The following is a 19,323-nucleotide window of genomic DNA, read 5'->3' on the forward strand; positions in this document are numbered from 1 at the left end:
GAATTCAGAATTTGGTGTTTTGCCTATTCCCATAACCTTGAACTTTTTTTAAAGAAAGTGACTCCTCTCTGTTCTATTACCTTCAGTACTTGGAGGATATTGGAAAATTTTCCACTCAAAAATTCCTCTTAGTTTCTTATATTTTTTTTCTTTTAATGATCCCCTCTGAAGTTTCACATAAAATACATACTATTATTTCTCCTTGGAAAACCAGTTTTGTCTGCACCGTGTTTATAAGACCGGACCGATTATAGGACCGAAACCAGACTGAATAAGGTTGTGTCGTTAAATGGTTTAATCAGAGTCTGGGAGATCAGCCTTGGAGGTTCCAGAAATGCGTATATTTTTTTTTTCTTTGCCTGATCATCTAATTGACTGTGGTTTCACGCATCTCTTCTGAATTTTATTGAAATAACCGTGCAAAATTTTATTTTGGTGAGCACTCATGTTCATAATTAAGAATGCAGCAACAGAAAAGGATCAAGACTAACAGCGTAGTTCCTTAGAAAGGCCTTGTCTTCCGTTCGTTGATTAGCTTGAGAATTTTGCAAAGAATGTTGTCTGCATTTAGTGGGAGGTTTACTGTACATGTCTTCCATTGGTTTTGCAAATGTTCACTTTGTTCATAGTTGAAAGTTTTGCACTGAGGCTCACTCTGATGACACCTACCCAATAGCGTCCCTAATCTTCATTGCGGCATTCATCTTGTTGTGCTGCATATCCTCCAAAGCTAAATTGCTATAGTTGCTGATATCCATCTTCTCTAAATGGTCTTTTTGACCCCAATATCTTCAGCAATCTACATAAGAACCTACACACTTTATTTTGTGCCAGTGATGAGTCTATTATACAACCAAAGCTTCTAATACAGGGTTTCTCAAAACAAGGTTCTTTCAGAGGTTGGGTTCCTTGAGCAATGAAGACTTTCTACCTCCCAGTTACCACTTATACTAATTTAATTTTTGCTTTGTTAAAAGGGGAGGGGCAGTTTCCCAGTGCCCAATAATGTGGAAGTGTCCTTCTCACACTGATCATTTATAAAACGGGGACATCTTCCATTGGCCACCAGTGTATTGGACCACTACACCAACTACCAATATAAGAAGGCACTTTTCCACTGAGCAACAATGTAAGGGACACTATAATTTTTACTGTTGGTGTTTATTTGTGATATTTCATGATCGTTACTGAAAAAATTACAACCAAAGGAACCTTCCAAAGTAATTATTGTAAAACATGTACCCTACCTACACCACAGAGGTTTAAAATGCCCTTTATGGTACTAAGAGGAAAAACAAGAAAACAATTAGCTTTAATGTAAAACTTTAATGTAAAACAGAGTATCCCTCCTTTCCTCACATTCTTTTGAACTCCATAAGCAAAACCTTCACAGACGAACTGCAATTGCCAAACCACTAGTGACTGCTAGAAGAGGAGAGTGGTGCAACACCCATGAATCGTGGACTATCGATCAATAGAATACTGTAATATGGTCTGATGAATCGAGCCTCACACTGATCCCAAAACCATCATGGTTTGGGCAGCCATATCTTGGCATGCTGCAAGCCCCATCATCACCTTGAAAACTAGAGTCCCTGCCAGGGACTATGTATAAATTTTGTCCAACCATGTGCAGACATTGTTTCTCGAAGACCGTGCCATTTACCAAGACAATAATGCTCAGATTCACACAGCTGGTGTTGTCAAATCGTAGTTTGAGGAGCATGCAGATGAAGTCGCAATTTCCCTGGGCGCCGCAGTCGCCGGACCTCAGTATCATAGAGCCACCATGGTCAATTTTGGAGAACGAGGTTCATGTTTGTTTTCCGTCTCTGGCATCTCTGCGAGAACTGGAACGATTTTTGCATTAAGAGTGGTATCAGATTTCAATATCCACCATCCAAGACTTTTATATTTGTCAGTTCCCAGGCCGTCTTGGATGCCAAAGACGGTCCAACACCACATTAGGTAATGAATTCATTTTTTTACCTGGTGTTTCCATATGTTTGTCAAACCCCTGTATATAGCTTTGATTCTGTAGTAATAATAAAAAAGAACTAAACTCTGGAAGCTGTGCCTCAAAAAAAGGCAGGCAGAGGCCAGTGGACTAGTTGCCCATTGTGCCTGTGGGCTCCTTGTAGCTGATCTTTTTGCCCATTGCTGACTTTCCATTCTCATACTTAATGGTCCTGGATCCCAGGAAACGATTAACCATGCCCACGGATCGCAATTCTCCAACCCACTTCCCAAGCAGGTGTGCCCAAATCACACCTACTTTTTGGATTGGTCCTGCCCAGACCCCACCTCTAAATATGTGGGGACTATACATTACACCCACTTTAGGGTTTGGTCCCATTTTTTAGAGCCTGCCTTTGAATAAGCAGGGAACACCCACCCTTGGCTTCAATCTCTGCAATTATTACCTTTTTTGGTTATGGCACATGTGCATTAATGCAAATAAGATTGATGCTGTGATTCTGGAACAAAGGGGCAAAGATGCAGGAGGAAAATCCAGGGCTCCTTGATCTGTGTCTCTATGGATTCAGCCATCTTGTTAGAGGCAGGCATCTACTTCCCTATGTTGGAGCCTGTAGCAAGGAGAACAATAAGCAGCACAATAGTGACATCACCAAATCTCACTCCAAATCTCCTAGGACTGGCAGTACGAGGCAGCAGTGCCTTAGATCTCACACTGCAGATATACAACTATGAGGATGTAGGCACAGGTGTGTCTCGGTGCAATCACCTTCCTGGAAGTGCGCTGCTTTGTTTAGGTGCAAATCCAGATGAAGGGTACATTTTACAGGGTATTCGTAGTCAGGATTGAAGTTTAAATTTTTTCCATAAAACATAGCAAATCTTCACTTTTTGAGTTCAGTTCCACATGCTTTTATAATTAGATTTTTTTTTTATTGTTGCGACTTGCAGTCATGTGATCTCTTTATGTATGCTATATATAGATATATTGAGTATCTTTGTACCCTGATGAAGTGCCTGTGGTGAGCATGGAACTGTTCGGACACTTTCCTGGATGCTCCTGAGCTGTGTGATGATTTTAGGTTTGTGGACAGAATAAAGTGAACTTTTTTTAAAGGATACTGATTAGGCAAACCAATGTTATTTGGAAAAAACTAAGTGTCTTGGTTTATTACCTTGTTTTAATGATGGTCTTTCTTTATTGACAGTGAAAATTCAGTTTGCGCTCTCTTTTTCTAGGCATCTGTAGTTCTCAGGGTGGGGGGTTGTACAGTACAAATGCGTAAAAAAAAGACTGTTGACCTAATTTTAAAGCGATGCTCCACCAAAAAGTTCTACTTTACGGCCTCCTTTACCCCATCTCTTTGTTTTTGATAGGTATCCGCTCCCACTTCCGCTCAGATTGCCTAGGAGATCTGAGCAGAAGTTCTCCCCCCCCCCCCCCCCCCCCCCATTTCCTGCAGTCTTCTGGGACACATCACAGTGACCATTCACAAAGTGTAGCGCAGCACGCAAATGCTTAGTGAGCAGTCACAAGCTGTCACAGCCGGGTGTCCACAATCGACAAAACACTGATGGAAGGAACAACTCGGCGGAGCACATCGCTGGATCCTGGGACAGGTGAGTGTTTGTTTATTAAAAGCCAGCAGCTACAGTTTTTGTTTGGAAACCAACCAGATGGGTTGCATCGGTCTCGGACTCTCCAGTCGCACCGGGGAGCCCGAGAACGTTGGCGGGCACTTACACACCCTGTAGAAGTGATCGAACGGCTGTAGATCTGCTCAGATCACTTCTACAAGAAAGCCCATTGCAGGCTGAAAGAAATTATACCAGGATTATGGCTGCTGGTATCACTGTTTCCCACTGAGGACATATATATACCTTGGGCGAGTGAGATGCAGTTAAAGCGGAGTTCCACCCATAAAATATACTTTACATAATTCAACTACAATCACCTTCAGCAGCAACATTTGGGAAATTTTTTTTTTTTTTACTCCTTCAGCACTGTTGCTATGGGGTCCCTTGTAATCTGCCACTTCCTCTCCATGGCGATTGACGTAATTTCCCTCGGCGCTAGTGCTCCTGGGAGATGTGTGTCATCCTTTCCAAGGAGTCAGTGGGCAGTGCTGTCAGAAACCATGAAATCCGACCGAGACAGAAGTACAGTTAAATCACACTTGTTTAATAATAAAAGTAAATAAAACAAACATAGTCAAAACATAGCCAGGGTTCAGGAACCAGAACGGATAGTCAGACAAGCCAAACGTCAGGGAGCGTAGAAAAACAGCAAGCAGGATCTGGAACCAGAAGGGATGTCAGACAAGCAAGTCTTTTAACAGGAATGCAGGAGATAGTCTCTGTGATGTTGACTAAGGCGAAGGCAGAGATCCTCTGGGCTGGATGGCTTAAGTAGGCAGGACTGATGAGCAGGATCATCAACAGCTGAGTACCTGTGGAGAGATAGAAGCTGGCAATTAGCCGACAGCTGAGTAGCCTGTTCAGAGAAGAAAGGGCTGAGCCTAGCCCTGACAAGCGCTGAGGGCTAGCATCGCGTTCTTTCGAAACCAGAAATGACACGAGTAAAGGCGTATTTAAGCACCATTTTTAAAAAGGGAACAAAGCCCTTTGTTGCCATTACCATACTGTTGATATACAGAGGGGCCAGCATAGGAGAAGGAGGTGTGTAGAGCGGCTGTAGTGGCGATCTTGCACATTTTCCCCCGATTTACTGCACTTTCAAGTCTCCAGGAGTTGCCGGGGTGGGCACTTCCAATGCCGCCGCCTGTTGTGATGGCAACCTGAGAAGTTTACTGCACTGCGAGGTGTGCATACTGCGCATGCGCGAGAATGGGTGGTGCATGCTGGTTATTCAGCAGCACTGTATCCAGGAAGTTTATCCTTGTGGGCTTTGCCTGCCCAAAAGCAAGATGGGAACACACAACAAGGAGGAATATAAGGTTAGTTTTTAGTGTTTAAATAAAAGATTAACTATAGCGGCACAATTTAGGGTCGGTCTGACAGTCAGCCTCCTATTAACTGCACATACTACAAGATCCTATGGCTCCCATAAGAATTGTCTTGTGGAATGTTCGGGGCCTAAACGATAGAATCAAGAGGTCCTTAGTCATGGCCTACCTGAAGACACATGCTCCCCACATCTGCATATTGCAGGAGACCCACCTAGAGGGTCGCAGGGTCCTTAGCCTTAAAAAACCATGGGTGGAGTATTGCCACCATTCCACATATTCTGGGTATGCCCGAAGGGTGAGTGTCCTTGTTCACAGGGCCCTCTCCTACTCATTGCTGGATGTTAAGGCTGACCCAGAGGGAAGATATGTACTGATACATGTTGTGGTAGATAATGTGGAGCTGCTGATCCTGGGCCTATACATACCTCCACCGGCCAATATGTCTCTACTTAAATATCTGATTCCCATCCTGGCTACTTACCCCACCGATAATCTCCTTATAGCAGGAGATTTCAACATGACCCCCAATCCTTCTCTGGATAGACTCCCCCCGGGCACGGGTACAGACTCCCCCTCTAAGCAAATGGGCATCACTCTATGGTTTGACAGATGTCTGGCGGTGGAGATTCCCTACTGAGCAAGCCTTCACATGCCAATCAGCCTCTTACCGCTCACTATCTAGGATTGATTTGATGTTTGTTAGTGGGGGACTCCTTCCCAAAATACAAGAAGTTAAGATGCTCCCTAGGGGCATATCGGATCACGCTCCTATGCTCGTGAGTCTGCAAACCCAAACCCCTCTGTCAGAGAAACTGTGGCGGCTTTCACGCTACTGGATTTCTGAGGAATCTATAGAAACCGAGATCTCTAAGTGCATTTCTGATTATTGGGAGTCTGATGCTGAATCCACTACATTGCATAACAGGTGGGACGCTTTTAAGGCCTACATTCGGGGATGCTACCAGACCTCTATCTCCCACGCCCGATATAATGCTAAGGTTTCTATTGAGGAGGCGGAAGCCAAGGCCCTTGATCTAGAATCTAGAATCTCAATATATTCTGACGCAAAATCCGATTACTCAGCTTGATATGCAAGCAGCCTATCGTGAAGTGATGCTTCTAAGGGTGGCTGGGGCTAAATAGCAACAATTATCGCAGTCGCAGTGCATCTTTGAGCAGGGGGAAAAGACAGGCCGACTACTGGCCTGGCTGGCTAAAGAGCAACAACCTGTAACCGCAATTGCCCGTCTTAGAGGTGAGGATGGCATGCTGGTGACTGACCCAGCAACCATCAATGCACACTTTGCCTCATATTACAGTACCCTCTACTCCTCCAGGGTAGACTATTCGGGAGCAGAGCTGGACTCTTTCCTAGAGCAGATCAACTCCCCAACTTTAAGTGAGGATGCTCGGGCCCATTTGGATAGTACTATCACCTTAAAGGAGGTTCAGATGTTGATGGGCGAACTCCAGGCGGGGAAAACTCCCGGGGTAGATGGCCTTCCACCTGAATTGTACCGGCAATATGAGGAGCAATTGTCACCCAAACTACATGAAATGATTACAGGGACTCTAAAGGCCAAAACTCTCCCCAATTCTATGGCGGAGGCAGTTATTGTTGTCAACCCCAAACCGGGTAAAGACCCTGAACTCTGCACCTCATATCGCCCTATATCCCTGCTTAATGCAGATGCTAGAATTCTCACTAAAATATTAGCTAAAAGATTAAATGAGGTTATTCTTACGCTGATCCATGTGGACCAGACCGGTTTCATGCCCGGCAAGGGAACAGATATAAATCTCCGCAGATTATATACTGTTCTGGGGGCCCGGAATTCGCTTGACCGATTCGATGCAGTGGCCTCCCTGGATGCAGAAAAAGCATTTGACTCGGTGGAGTGGTGTTATCTGTGGGAGGTCCTGCATCGCTTTGGCTTTGGCCCTAACTTTATATCATGGGTACAAGCTCTCTATAAATCCCCAAAGGCTAGGGTCCGCACGGGATCGACTCTCTCGCCACCCTTTAGCTTGCATAGGGGCACCAGACAGGGTTGCCCGCTGTCTCCTGCCCTCTTTGCATTGGCGATTGAGCCGATGGCGATTCTCCTCCGCTCCTCCCCTCTAGTTAATGGTATTCCCTTGGGATTGGTCCAGGAGAAGATTTCTTTATATGCGGATGACACCCTGTTGTACCTTACGAATACGGCGGACTCCCTGGGAGCAGCCCTCTCACTGATAGATTTATTTGGTAAATACTCTGGTGTCCGAGTTAATTGGGGGAAGTCTGTGCTTTTTCCGCTGCATCCGGAGGGTGCGTCTGTGCTCCCGGATGCCCCCCTCCAGAGGGTATCACAATTCAGATACTTGGGAATAGAGATAAACAGAGTCGTGGCCCAATTCCTCCCTCTCAATCTGACTCTGGTAATGAACCTCCTGTCTCAGAGATGCGCTGCCTGGAAGACACTGCCCCTTACTCCGGTAGGCAGAGTCAATCTGGTTAAGATGTCTGTACTACCCAGATTCCTGTATGTACAGACCCCGGTGCACATCCCACAATGTTTTTTTAAAACATTTCCTTTGTATGGAACGGTGAAGTCCCCAGAATAGCCAAATCTACCTTACGGTTGTCCCTCTCGCTCGGGGGCCTTGCCCTGCCCTGCTTTCTTAAGTATTACTGGGCGGCGGTTCTGGTCACGTTGCTGCGATGGTGGCTGTCGGAGGAGCCGTGTCAATCTCGCCTCGACTTTGGAAGCAGCGTTGCTCGGGTCATATGCTGAGCTAAGAAATTTGATACACCGCGGTCCCAAATCTAACCCATACATCACCCCCTCAATGAGAACTACACTTAGGGTCTGGGAGATTGTCCGGGCCAAAGCCTGGACGCCTAACGGTTGGTCCCCTCGCACTCCACTGTGGGGGAACCCGCGGTTGCTGCACTTCCGGACTGTACCGGACCCAGTGCTTTGGGCCCAATATGGCATTAAAACACTAGCCTATATAATGTCCCCTGATGGCCTGCTCTCGTTTGATGAGTTGAAGCAACAAAAGGGCTTGCCTAACCGAATGTTTTTTTAGGTATCTCCAACTCCGGCATGCCTATCGCTCCCAGTTTCCTCTACCTCCAGTGCTGATAACCACTGGTCTAGAGCACCTGCTGAGTGCAGTGGAGGAGACTAAGCCCTTATCAGCCTTGTACTCACACCTGGTAGGAATGGATACTTCTAAGGTCTCGCAGCTGTTCTCAGTCTGGCAGGGGGATGTACCCTCACTGGCTGATGATGACTGGGAGGAGGGCATTCAGCAGTACCTCCCCCTGGTGATATCTGCCCACGACGGGTTCGTCCAACTAAAATTTTTACAAAGAGCGTATTTCTCGCCACAGCGTCTAGCTAAAATATACCATGATAGCAACCCGCTCTGCCCTAAATGCACCTCGGAGGAGGGATCGTTTTTTCATGTTGTATGGGCTTGTCGGCATATACAAACCTACTGGAGAGAGGTGGTAGCCACTGTTAGCTCCGTCAGTGGACTGAGCGTGCAGTGTGATCCTATCCAGTTGTTGCTCGGTCTAGTGGATAACTTGGCAGGTCCCCAATCTAAGAAATTATTTGTGTTTTATGCGGCCTTTTATGCTAGAAAGGAGATATTGCTCCAGTGGAAGAGACCTACCCCCCCAACAATTCAACAATGGAAGAAGCTCATAAATAATGCCCTCCCACTATATAAACTGACCTATCTAGGCCGTAATTGCCCCAAAAAAATTCTCCAAAATTTGGGGTCCATGGGTCCAAGAAGAACAGTTGGTCATAGATTAGGGCCAGAGTTGCAGAGTTAATGTTCCCTGCAGATGGCTGCTGATAAGTCTTTGGTGCAAGGATCTGAACCGAATATATATACAAGTATTCTTGACATAGGTTCTGCAATGTGGAGCTGAAGATAAGATGTGGAGCCTATCCCTTCTCCTACCCCCCCCCTTCCTTCCCTCTCCCCCACCTCCTTTTTCAATTGTAGGAGAATCTGACTGTCAGTAAAAAAACAAAACAAACTATATTTTCCTTAAATGTATTGTGAATATGATCACTGTATATTGAATATACATCAATTTTTCTTTTTTTTTTTTTTTTTTTTTTTTTATCCCCTGTTGTTGTGTTATTGAAAAAATAAAAAACTTCTTGTTAAAAATCAAAAAAATCACCTGCTGTTAGTAGGTGTCATATGTACCTGTAAAAAAAAAAAAAAAAAAAAGGTTAGAATTATACTTACCTGGGAAACAGAGCAGAGGATATCTTGCGAGAAGCCACTCCAGTCCATTGTTATGCCCTGTACACACGGTCGGATTTTCTGATGGAAAATGTGTGATAGAACCATGTTGTCGGAAATTCCGATCGTGTGTACACATGCTCAGAATAAATTAGGAGATGAAAGCTATTGGCTACTGCCCCGTTTGTAGTCCCAACGTATGTGTTTTACGTCACCGCGTTCAGAACGATCGGATTTTCCGACAACTTTGTGTGACCTTGTGTATGCAAGACAAGTTTGAGCCAACATCCGTCGGAAAAAATCCATGGATTTTGTTGTCGGAATGTCCGATCAATGTCCGACCGTGTGTACGGGGCATAAGAGTGTTGTCTGATGAGATTTCAGCCGCTCTGTATTCCCCAGGATCTAGCCACAAGGAGTGTGATGTCATCCTTGCCTAGGCACCACAGGTGGAAGGGGGGGGGGGATAAGTATAAATGTACATTTTACATCTACTAATAGTAGGTGATTGTGAAGGGCGAGGTGGTTCAGACATTGCAAGCAGACCTTGTATTTTACTTCAAGGCCCGACATAAGAACTGTGTTTTGTACGGGTAGTGTGATGACACTCCATTTAACCTTGTGCCCCCACAGTGCATTGCGACATATGTCCATTTGTGTTGGGTAAAAATACTGCCATGTCTGCATATTTCAGCAACCCACCTCAAGGCAGTCTTATGATGTGAACAGAGCACATAGAAAACAATTCTTTTCTGTGTGCTCTTGTGTTGAGGCTGACTTGTTATGTGCAGCTCAAAGCAGCTCAGCGGATATGGAGTGAATGCTTCAAAAGGCCAGGTTCATATTTGTGTGTTGCAAAAACACGCAAAAAATTGTGCAAAAAAAAAAAAGTAGCACCCCAGTGAACCTTGCAGAGTACCATGCATTTTGGTGCTGCTCTATTTTAGGCCCCTTTCACACGGGGCAGACTCTGGCTTGCGATCCGCTTGCTCAGCAGGGGGTCTCTCCGCTGATCCCGGCTGAGCAGGCGGATGACAGGTCCGTGTCTGGTCCGTTCATGCAAAGCGGACGCGGAAACAGACCACTCTCCTCTATGGGCCACCGGATGTAAACGGACCGCCTGTCCTTTTACACCCGACTGCCATCCGATCCGATTCTCTGGATAGGTGGTGAACGTATCCTCATCCGTCTCTTTTTGGCGGATCAGATTGGATGTAGGCAGGTATAAACGAATGAGTGTTTGTTTACAATTATTGGAGGTTTCAATCGGGTCCACCTGAAAATTGGACAGGCGGACCCAATCAGAACATCCGTGTCAAAGGGGCCTTAAAAAAGGGTCATGCACTTTCATGTGATTTTCGCATATAGGGCGTTTTATTGAAATTAATGGGTTGCCCTAGACCTGACGCACGAAATTGCGCAAAATCACGCGAAATTGTGCACACCCTTAATGGCACCCCAACACACCTTGCTAGCACATGCACCAAAACACGTTGCAGCAAAGTGCCAAGTGTTTTGGTGCAGTGCAAATTGGGAAAAAAAAGGGTTATGCACTTTTGTGTGGTTTTTGCATTGTGGGCAGCTCATTGAAATGAATAGGCTAACCTATGTGAGACAAGCAAAATCGTGCACAAACATGTACAGTGTCATAGGTGTTAATGGAGCCTAAGTACTTATTGGCAAGTTCATATTTTTTTTTTTTTTTTTTAAATGCAACCTTTCAAAACCTGTTTTCTTGTTAGGCAATAGTCTAATGTTATTATCTGGCACAAGTTTATTATTTACATTTCAAACTTTCTGCTTATTGTATAAAAAAATACGTTTATGCAGATTCTCATTTTCCTACCCACCCTCCTAATATGTTTGTCCATTATGAGATCACATAAGAAACGTAATAATCATTTGCAAGTAAAATTTCATCTTCCACTTTTAAGGGTATGCATTTCAAATATGCTCCTTACACAAGCCATTATGCTGAGGTTGATAATGCCTATGGTAAGCATATATAATTCCTTCGTGTGGTTAAAATGTAGGGATTTGGCATGTGATAACATTGTGCAATTTGCTGTTGCCATGCTTGAATTCCCCTTAAAGTTTTCAGTAAAAAGACAAACTCAGAGAAACACATTTAAAGCGAAATTCCTTTTTTAACAAACAAAAACAGATTTCCTTTGTGCATCTATTGGAAGCATTTTAGACTTTTTTTTTTTCAGATTTCTGCTTAGATTCTAGAGATATTGAACATCCCCTTTTCCTACAGTATTGTTACATGTTCCCCAATTGAGAGGATTATTAGGAAGGATGAGCTCAGTGCAGAGCTTGTCAGTCAGTGTAGCAAACCAGCCATAAGTTTTTTTTTTTTTTTTTTTTACCTCCAGAAACAAAACCAGACCAGAATTGCATATCATTTGGCAGGTAGAACAACATACATGCACTATATGGCCATAAGTTTGAGGATACCTGGTTTTTACACCCAACTGTATAGCCAAAAGCGTTCATGTGTTGCTAGCAAAGGGGTACCATAGCATACAAATACAATTTTGATAATTGTGTGCTTCCAACTCTAACGTAGCAGTTTAAAGGCCATTTTCTGTTGCGGCATGTAGGGCTGGGGAAAAAATCGATTTGAATCTTGAATCAAGTTGAGAGGTCAAATTGATTCAAAATTTCAGCAAATCGATTTTTTAAATTTTTTTCACCAGGACCGTGAAACACCGAGTTCCTCCACATCAAACCATGTCTTTACGGTTATATGGCTTTATGGAGCTGGATTTGTACACATGGAAACAGCCATATGCCGCTAGAGCTGGGCGATTTAAAAAAAAAAAAAAACTCGATTCACGATTCGAATCGAGTTTTTTTTTGGACACCGCGCCGGTCCTGAGGAGCTGCGGGCAGGAGTTTTTAGGTCAGGCCGCCGCTTCGGCCTAGTCTGCGAGGCCGGACGCGTGGCCTCGCCTAAAAGCTTCCTGCCCGCAGCTCCTCAGGACTGGTGCGGTGTCCAAAAAAAAAAACACGATTTGAATCGTGAATCAAGTTTTTTTTTTTTTTTTTGTGAAAATCGCCCAGCTCTAGCGGCCTGCCTATTTCAAATCCAGGTCCATAAAGCCATACAACCGTAAAGACATATTTTGAAGAGGAGGAACTCGGTTGTCCAGCACAAAGCACCTACTTCAATGCTACTGAACATCTTTTGGATAAATTGTCAGGCAGTTCTTCTTGTCCAGTATCAGTATTTGACCTCACAAATGCTCTTTTGGCTGAATGGGCAGAAATTCCCACAGACATGCTCCAAAATCTTGTGAAAACGCCTTCCCATAAGAGAGAAGGCTTTTAAAGCCATAAAAAAAGGCCAACTCCATATTAAAGCTTGTGGTTTTGGGATACTTGATAAGCTCATATAGGTGTAGCACAGTCCTATTCCCCCACTTGGAGCACACACAGCCAGGCACCAAAATGTTTCTCACGCTTCCACTGGCTCCAAAGAACAGTCTAGGGGTTTATTTTATTTATTTATTTATTTTTTATTGGGAACCATGAACTAGGATAGGGAGATGGGTTACCCCAGAAAAGTGTAGAACTGAATACCTTGAGGACTCCTCACTTTCCGGCTGCACAGTACAAAAAGAAAAAAAAGAAAATCCCAAAAGGATCTCTATGCTGATAGTGACTATTACTCCTACCAGAGTTTAACAGCTACACACAGTCACTAACTCTTCAGCACTGGGAGTCGCTTACTCACTTAGCCATAGGATCATCGGTTGCCTCCTGACGATATTACCAGGCTCTTCGTAGTGAGGGAGATATAGACTCACACCACCATAGGTCAGCTGGACCTTTTCCCACCAACTTCCCCCTGGCTCTCTCCAGTGAGTGTCTCCAGACCCAAGTTGATCATAGGCCCCGCTGGGATCTCAACAACTTCATGAAGACTTTCTCTAGGATACCGCATCAGTGGCAGAGCCCTTGCACAGGGGTCTTCTGTGGGACTGGGCCCAGGAACACCGCACTCTGCTGCCCAGGCTTCAGACTATTTATGGGTTCTCTCCCCACCTACTGGAAACACCTCCCCAGGGATTGGCTGGAGTCCCATAGATATTAACCACTTACGGACTGCCGCGCGACTATATATGTCCTAAGTCTGAAGAGGAATATCGTTGTTATGGCAGCATCCGGCAGTCCTCTTTCCAAAAAGAGTGGTCTCTGTGGCGGATTCAGCGTGAGAACACTTTTATCGGTGGTGGGAGAAGGGGCCCCCCCTCTTGCCGCGCTGTGGTGCCCTCCGCCAATTACCGGGGCCGTCGGCAGCAGCGGAGGTGATCGGATGGCCCCCACCCGTCTCCATAACATTGCAGGGTGGAAGCGGCATGAAAACGTTACTTCCGCCCATAGCTCTTAAAGGGCCTTTTTTTTTTTTTTTCATTTTTTTAAATGACAAAATTATTTTTTTTTTTATTGCATTTTAGTGTATATATGAGATCTGAGGTCTTTTTGACCCCAGATCTCATATTTAGGAGGTCCTGTCATGTTTTTTTTCTATTACAAGGGGTGTATACATTACTTGTAATAGGAATAAAAGTGACACAATTTTTTTTTTTTTTTTAAACGGTGTAAAAATAAAAGGTAAAATAAATAAGAAAAAACATTTTTTTTAAAAAGCGATCCGTCTCACCGAGCTTGCATGCAGAAGCGAACGCATACATGAGTAGTGCCCGCATAGGAAAACGGTGTTCAAACCACACATGTGAGGTATCACCGCGATCGGTAGAGCGAGAGAAATAATTCTAGCCCTAGACCTCCTCTGTAACTTAAAACATGCAACCTGTAGAATTTTTTTAAACGTCGCCTATGGAGACTTTTAAGGGTAAAAGTTTGTCGCCATTCCATGAGCGGGCACAATTTTGAAGCGTGACATGTTGGGTATCATTTTACTCGGCGTAACATTATCTTTCACAATATAAAAAAAAAATTGGGCTAACTTTACTGTTGTCTTATTTTTTTAATTCAAAAAATGTATTTTTTCCAAAAAAGTACACTTGTAAGACCGCTGCGCAAATACGGTGTGACAGAAAGTATTGCAACGATCGCCATTTTTTTCTCTATGGTGTTAGAAAAAAAAAATGTATAATGTTTGGGGATTCTAAGTAATTTTCTAGCAAAAAAACTGTTTTTAACTTGTAAACAACACATCTCAAAAAGAGGCTCGGTCCTTAAGGGGTTAAGGCTGCATGCCCCGTACTTCTTCTCGCTAGAATCCTCTAGAAGATAGGGAGAAGTAACGGAGCCTGTGAAACTCTGAGCAGCCTAAATAATCAACCCCTGCTCCTCTGTTACAGTGCAGCTAATTATTTTTACTTAACAGCTTACTGTACACTAGGAGGGTGCTCCATCGGTGTGATGATTAGGTGTTTACAACCTTTAGGCCCATAATTCATGTGTATTTATCTGAGTATTAAGTAGTTTGCTCAGAATTTCACTATAATTTAGGATGTACTCTTCTTATTCTAGGGGAACAAGCTGTGAGTTGGGTAACAGAAGGGATTCCAAAAATATTATCTCCTGCCAAGGAGATGACCAGTTTCTGTAGCGATTTCTCGGCTCTGAGCTCATGTGCCTTAATTAAATCCCTCAGACAGACTGCACAGGAAAAGAGCTTCCGTTTGGGCTCGGTGGGCTGAATTTACAGGGCGAGATAATGTTAGTCTGCTGCAACGAAAATGACTTTATTAGCAATGAGCGGTGCCGAGATTTTCTGTAATGTGCAAATGCCAGATCTTTCACGAACTCTCCCACCTTCTACAGGACCCAACGTTCTCATTCATCACGAGACCAACTGCTGATGGTTTTGTGTGCCTACGTGAGTTGAATTCGATAAAGGTCTCGCAAATCGTATATTTGTTATTAAAGGGCCACTCTAACCAATTAACTAAGTACAGTGTTAAGAACCATACATAGGAACTCTTGTACCTGCCAGAACATTCGTGTTAATATATAAATACATTTTTAGTTTGCCCGGTGTTCTGCCGAGAAAGTTCCGCTCGGCGGATAAGGACCCCCCTCTACTGCGCAGGCGCTGCACCTGCACAGTAGGAGCCGGCGGAAATAGCCGAAGCTGAATAGTTGGAAATCAGCTGTACACGGCGCCTGTAAAAGGGCCCCTCGCGGGCTCACTTCGCTCGCCACGCTTCGGGCACGGCCTCGCTTCGCTTGGCTCTTTTTTATTCCCCCTCTAGGTCCACTTGGATGGTGGGGCTTGAACCTGGACCTAGGGCGCAGGCGCTGTGTACAGCTGATTGAAGATTTTCAGCTTCGGCTATCTTCGGCGGCTCATAGTAGTTCGTACTGCGCAGGCGCTGCGCAGTACAGAGGGGGTCCTTATCCGCCGGGGGAACTTTCTCGGCAAGACACCCAGCACCACTGTTCTGTGTGGCTCCATAGCAAAAATGAAAGCCAATTTCCCTCCAGGTGACCAAGCCCCCCCCCCCCCCCAAAGCTAATCCCCCAATAAAACTATGCCCCATATTTGCAACCTAAATCCACGGTCACCTAAAATGGCAGGTTCTGAGTGTCGTCTCTCTCTCCTCATTCGCTCAAACACCGCAGCGGGAGCCATAGCCAATCATAGCCAGTAAAAAGGGGGTGGGGGGGTGGAGTCCAGTCGCACTCTGTGTGTCTTATGGATACACAAAGTGGGGCTGAGGCATGGTCACGCATGAGTGCCCCCATAGCAAGCAGCTTGCTATGGCGGCACTCGATGGGGGCAGGGACCAGGTTGCCAGCGGGGGACCCAAGAAGATGAGGATCGGGGCTGCTCTGTGAAAAACCATTGCACAGAGCAGGTAAGTATGATTTGTTTGTTTATTTTTAAGAAATAATAAACTTGCCTTTAGAACCACTTTAATTTCAGTCTTTTTATTAAATTTATATAACAGAGAAAGGTCCCAAAAATAGGGAACAGTGAACGGTTACTTGGGTACATATATCATCCGTGTCCTTACAGCAATGTTCATTTTGGCTGCAAATTTCGATTTAGTTATAGTCTTAGGACTAAAATGGCATTTTAGTTTTAGTCACATTTTAGTCTTCTGCAATTGTTTTAGTCGTCTAAATCTCCAGGTCATTTTAGTCAACTAAAAACATGCACTACAGACCCTTGTTAAAGCTAGTTTTTTTTCTTTGTCATACTTACCTCCACTGTGCAGCTCGTTTTGCACAGAGTGGCCCCGAACATCCTCTTCTGCGGTCCCTCGGCGGCTCTCGCGGCTCCTCCCCACATCAGATAACCCCTTAGGAGAAGCGCTCTTCCGGGGGGGTTACCTTGCGGGCATGGTCCCGAGTCCAGCATTTGCATCCATGGACACGAATGCTGGACTTGGCCCAGTGCCCGCGTCATTGGATTTGATTGACAACAGCGGGAGCCAATGGCTGCGCTGCTATCAAACTATCCAATCAAGAGCCCATAACCCCGGGCAGAGGAAGAGCGTGTCTCCAGCGTGTGAAATTCCAGGGCTCAGGTAAGTAAAACGGGGGGGCTGGGGGGCGGTCACTGCCAGGTGTTTTTTCACCTTAATGCGTAGGATGCATTAAAGTGGAGTTCAGCTTAAAAAAAAAAATACTGCAGCTGCTGACTTTTAATATATGGACACTTACCTGTCCAGGGCGCCCGCGATGTCGGCAGCCGAAGCCGATCGGTCCTTCGGCTCTCGGCTGCTGCCGCCGCCATCCTCTGTAAGGGAATGAGGAAGTGAAGCCGTGCGGCTTCACTTCCTGGTTCCCTACTGCGCATGCGCGAGTCGTGCTGCGCGTCCTCTCAGGTCCCTGCTGTGTTCTGGGACCTGTGTGTCTCCCAGAATACAGCGGGGGAGGATGGGGTAGGCGCCGGAAGTGGCATAGATCACCGCAAGCTCCGCGGTGATCTATGCCAGGAAGTGGGAGAAAATACCTGTATTGGACAGGTATCTGCTCCCCCCTGAAAGGTGCCAAATGTGACACCGGAGGGGGGGAGGAATCCAAAAAGTGAAAGTTTCATTTTTGGGTGGAACGCCACTTTAAGGAATATATTTAAAATAAATATGTTTTGTGGCCAGAGTTTATTTCTGAGAAGTACTGTATAAGGCCCGTTTCACACGAACGTTCCGATCAGGTCCGCCTGTCTGTTTTTCAGACAGACCAGATCAGAAACCCACATTCTCCTGTATGGAGGAGCGGGTGTAAATGGACATGTGTCTGTTTATACCTGTCTGACCCACTAAAAACAGACAGATGGGTTCCCCTTTCCCAGCAGGTCGGATGGCAGTCAGGTGTAAATGGACAGGCGGTCTGTTTACATCCGACCGCCCATAGAGGAGAGCGGCCTGTGTCTGTGTCCTCTCTGCATAAGTGGAGCAGACACAGACCTGTCATCCGCCTGTTTAGCGGGGATCAGCAGAGAGATCCCCTGCTGAGCAAGGACAAAAAGTGGATAAGACTAATTGGGTGGGAAAGTCGAGGTTCAGGTCCACATCCCTCGTACAACATATAAAAGAAAAGTTTCCTCAAAAAACGGGACTTTAAAGGACCATGAACACTCAAAAAGAAATGTTTAGTAAAAAAATACAGTTTTTATTAATTAACATCATATCAAAAATGAAGCTAAAACACATAATGACATTGAAGTACACATGAAATTGCAGCATAAAAGGATGGAAGAAGCTCAAACCAACTCCCAACCAGACAGATGTAATCCAATGCGTTTTGACATGTGAAGTGAGGGTCTTCTTCAGGGAAAAAAGAAGGGGGCTGAAAGGCTTCCATAAATATACGAACAATCTATGAGGTTAATACAAAAATATAATGATTATATATATATATAATGTCATACAATTGTATACAACAGTTCAATCCGTACAGATCCATATATATTAATATCAGAAACTGACCTCATGTGTTTGATGCTGTATGCACTGGAGATCAAATGCTCAAGGCAAGGAAAAGGAAACGAGGATGTCCACATAAAGGAGACAGCAAGATGTCAGGTGCAACCTACTCCCGTGCACCACCAGGGTATCGCCCAGGAAGGACGGGGGACAGACAAAAAAAAAAAAGGGGGAGCGGGTAGGCCAACCAAACAAGGCAAATTACGCTGGCTCAAAGACAGCGAGGATAGCCAAAAAGCACTCCTTAATGGCTAATGTAGCATCTTTGGCCGCAATATGCTGAGCAAGTGGATCGCACACGGGGTCCGCCCTGTGTAAAAGGACCCTTAGAAGTAGCTCAGTCTTTGTTTTCAGTTACTGTGCAGAATGCAGACAAGCTGAATGTAAACAATGCAGAGTGTGCACTCTAGCCCAGGAAGAAATAAAGAGCTGATATGTTGTATAGGGTACATATTACCTATAAAGGCCCCCCCAACATTCTGAAGATGACTTGAAGATAGATTGGTAAATTTTTTCCCAGTATTTGTTAGAAAAACGTTGATTGTAAGAAAGAGCATTTGGTGCCGTCAAGACTGAATAACCGAAAATTGTAATCAAGTTGAATAGGAAAAAAGGTTTTTAGTCTGCAGAAGTCGGACCTCATTTTGTCATCTGTATGCACAGTACAATCTAATATTTATCCCTCTCCTGATCTCACATTCTTGTTTCTCTCTTTTCAGTTGTAGCATTCCTGGTGGCTTTTCATCAGAACAAGCAGCTGATTGGGGAGAAGGGTCTGCTGCCATGTAAACTCCACCTGGGGAACATCAAAGAGTACTTCGGAGGTAAGATTGGCGTGGAGGCCTTCAGTTATGCCCCCACAGTCCTCTGGCTCCTAGACTGGACACACATGGATACCCACCTAGATAACATTGCTCTGGCTGGCCTTGGGATTTCAGCTTTCATTATTTTAACTGGATGTGCTAACATGATCCTGATGACAACTCTGTGGATTCTCTATCACTCGCTGGTGGCCGTGGGACAGGGATGGTGAGTTTATCCTGATACTTGGGGAGCTAAAAGCTCAACTCCAGGCAAACTGTTAAACACTCAGATGAAATAAATATAATGGAGCTGTTTTTTTCCTGTCAAAGGATTTAAAATTTTGTTCATCCAGTCCTGAGATTGTCACATTTTCGTTATTCGGCACAGTTATGCCCCGT

The 19,323-nt window shown here is 44.9% G+C and overlaps 1 protein-coding gene across 1 annotated transcript in view; it reads left to right on the forward strand.

Annotated features, from left to right (window-relative positions):
* Positions 1 to 19,323, forward strand: part of LMF1 (lipase maturation factor 1) — a 577,865-nt gene that overhangs the window by 20,437 nt on the left and 538,105 nt on the right. Inside the window, exon 2 of the mRNA XM_073636425.1 lies at positions 18,841 to 19,150. Within this exon, the coding sequence (XP_073492526.1) occupies positions 18,841 to 19,150 (310 nt within the window). The remainder of the gene's footprint in view (positions 1 to 18,840; positions 19,151 to 19,323) is intronic.

This window comes from Aquarana catesbeiana, linkage group LG06 (genome assembly GCF_042186555.1).
Source record: "Aquarana catesbeiana isolate 2022-GZ linkage group LG06, ASM4218655v1, whole genome shotgun sequence".
Taxonomy (NCBI): domain Eukaryota; kingdom Metazoa; phylum Chordata; class Amphibia; order Anura; family Ranidae; genus Aquarana; species Aquarana catesbeiana.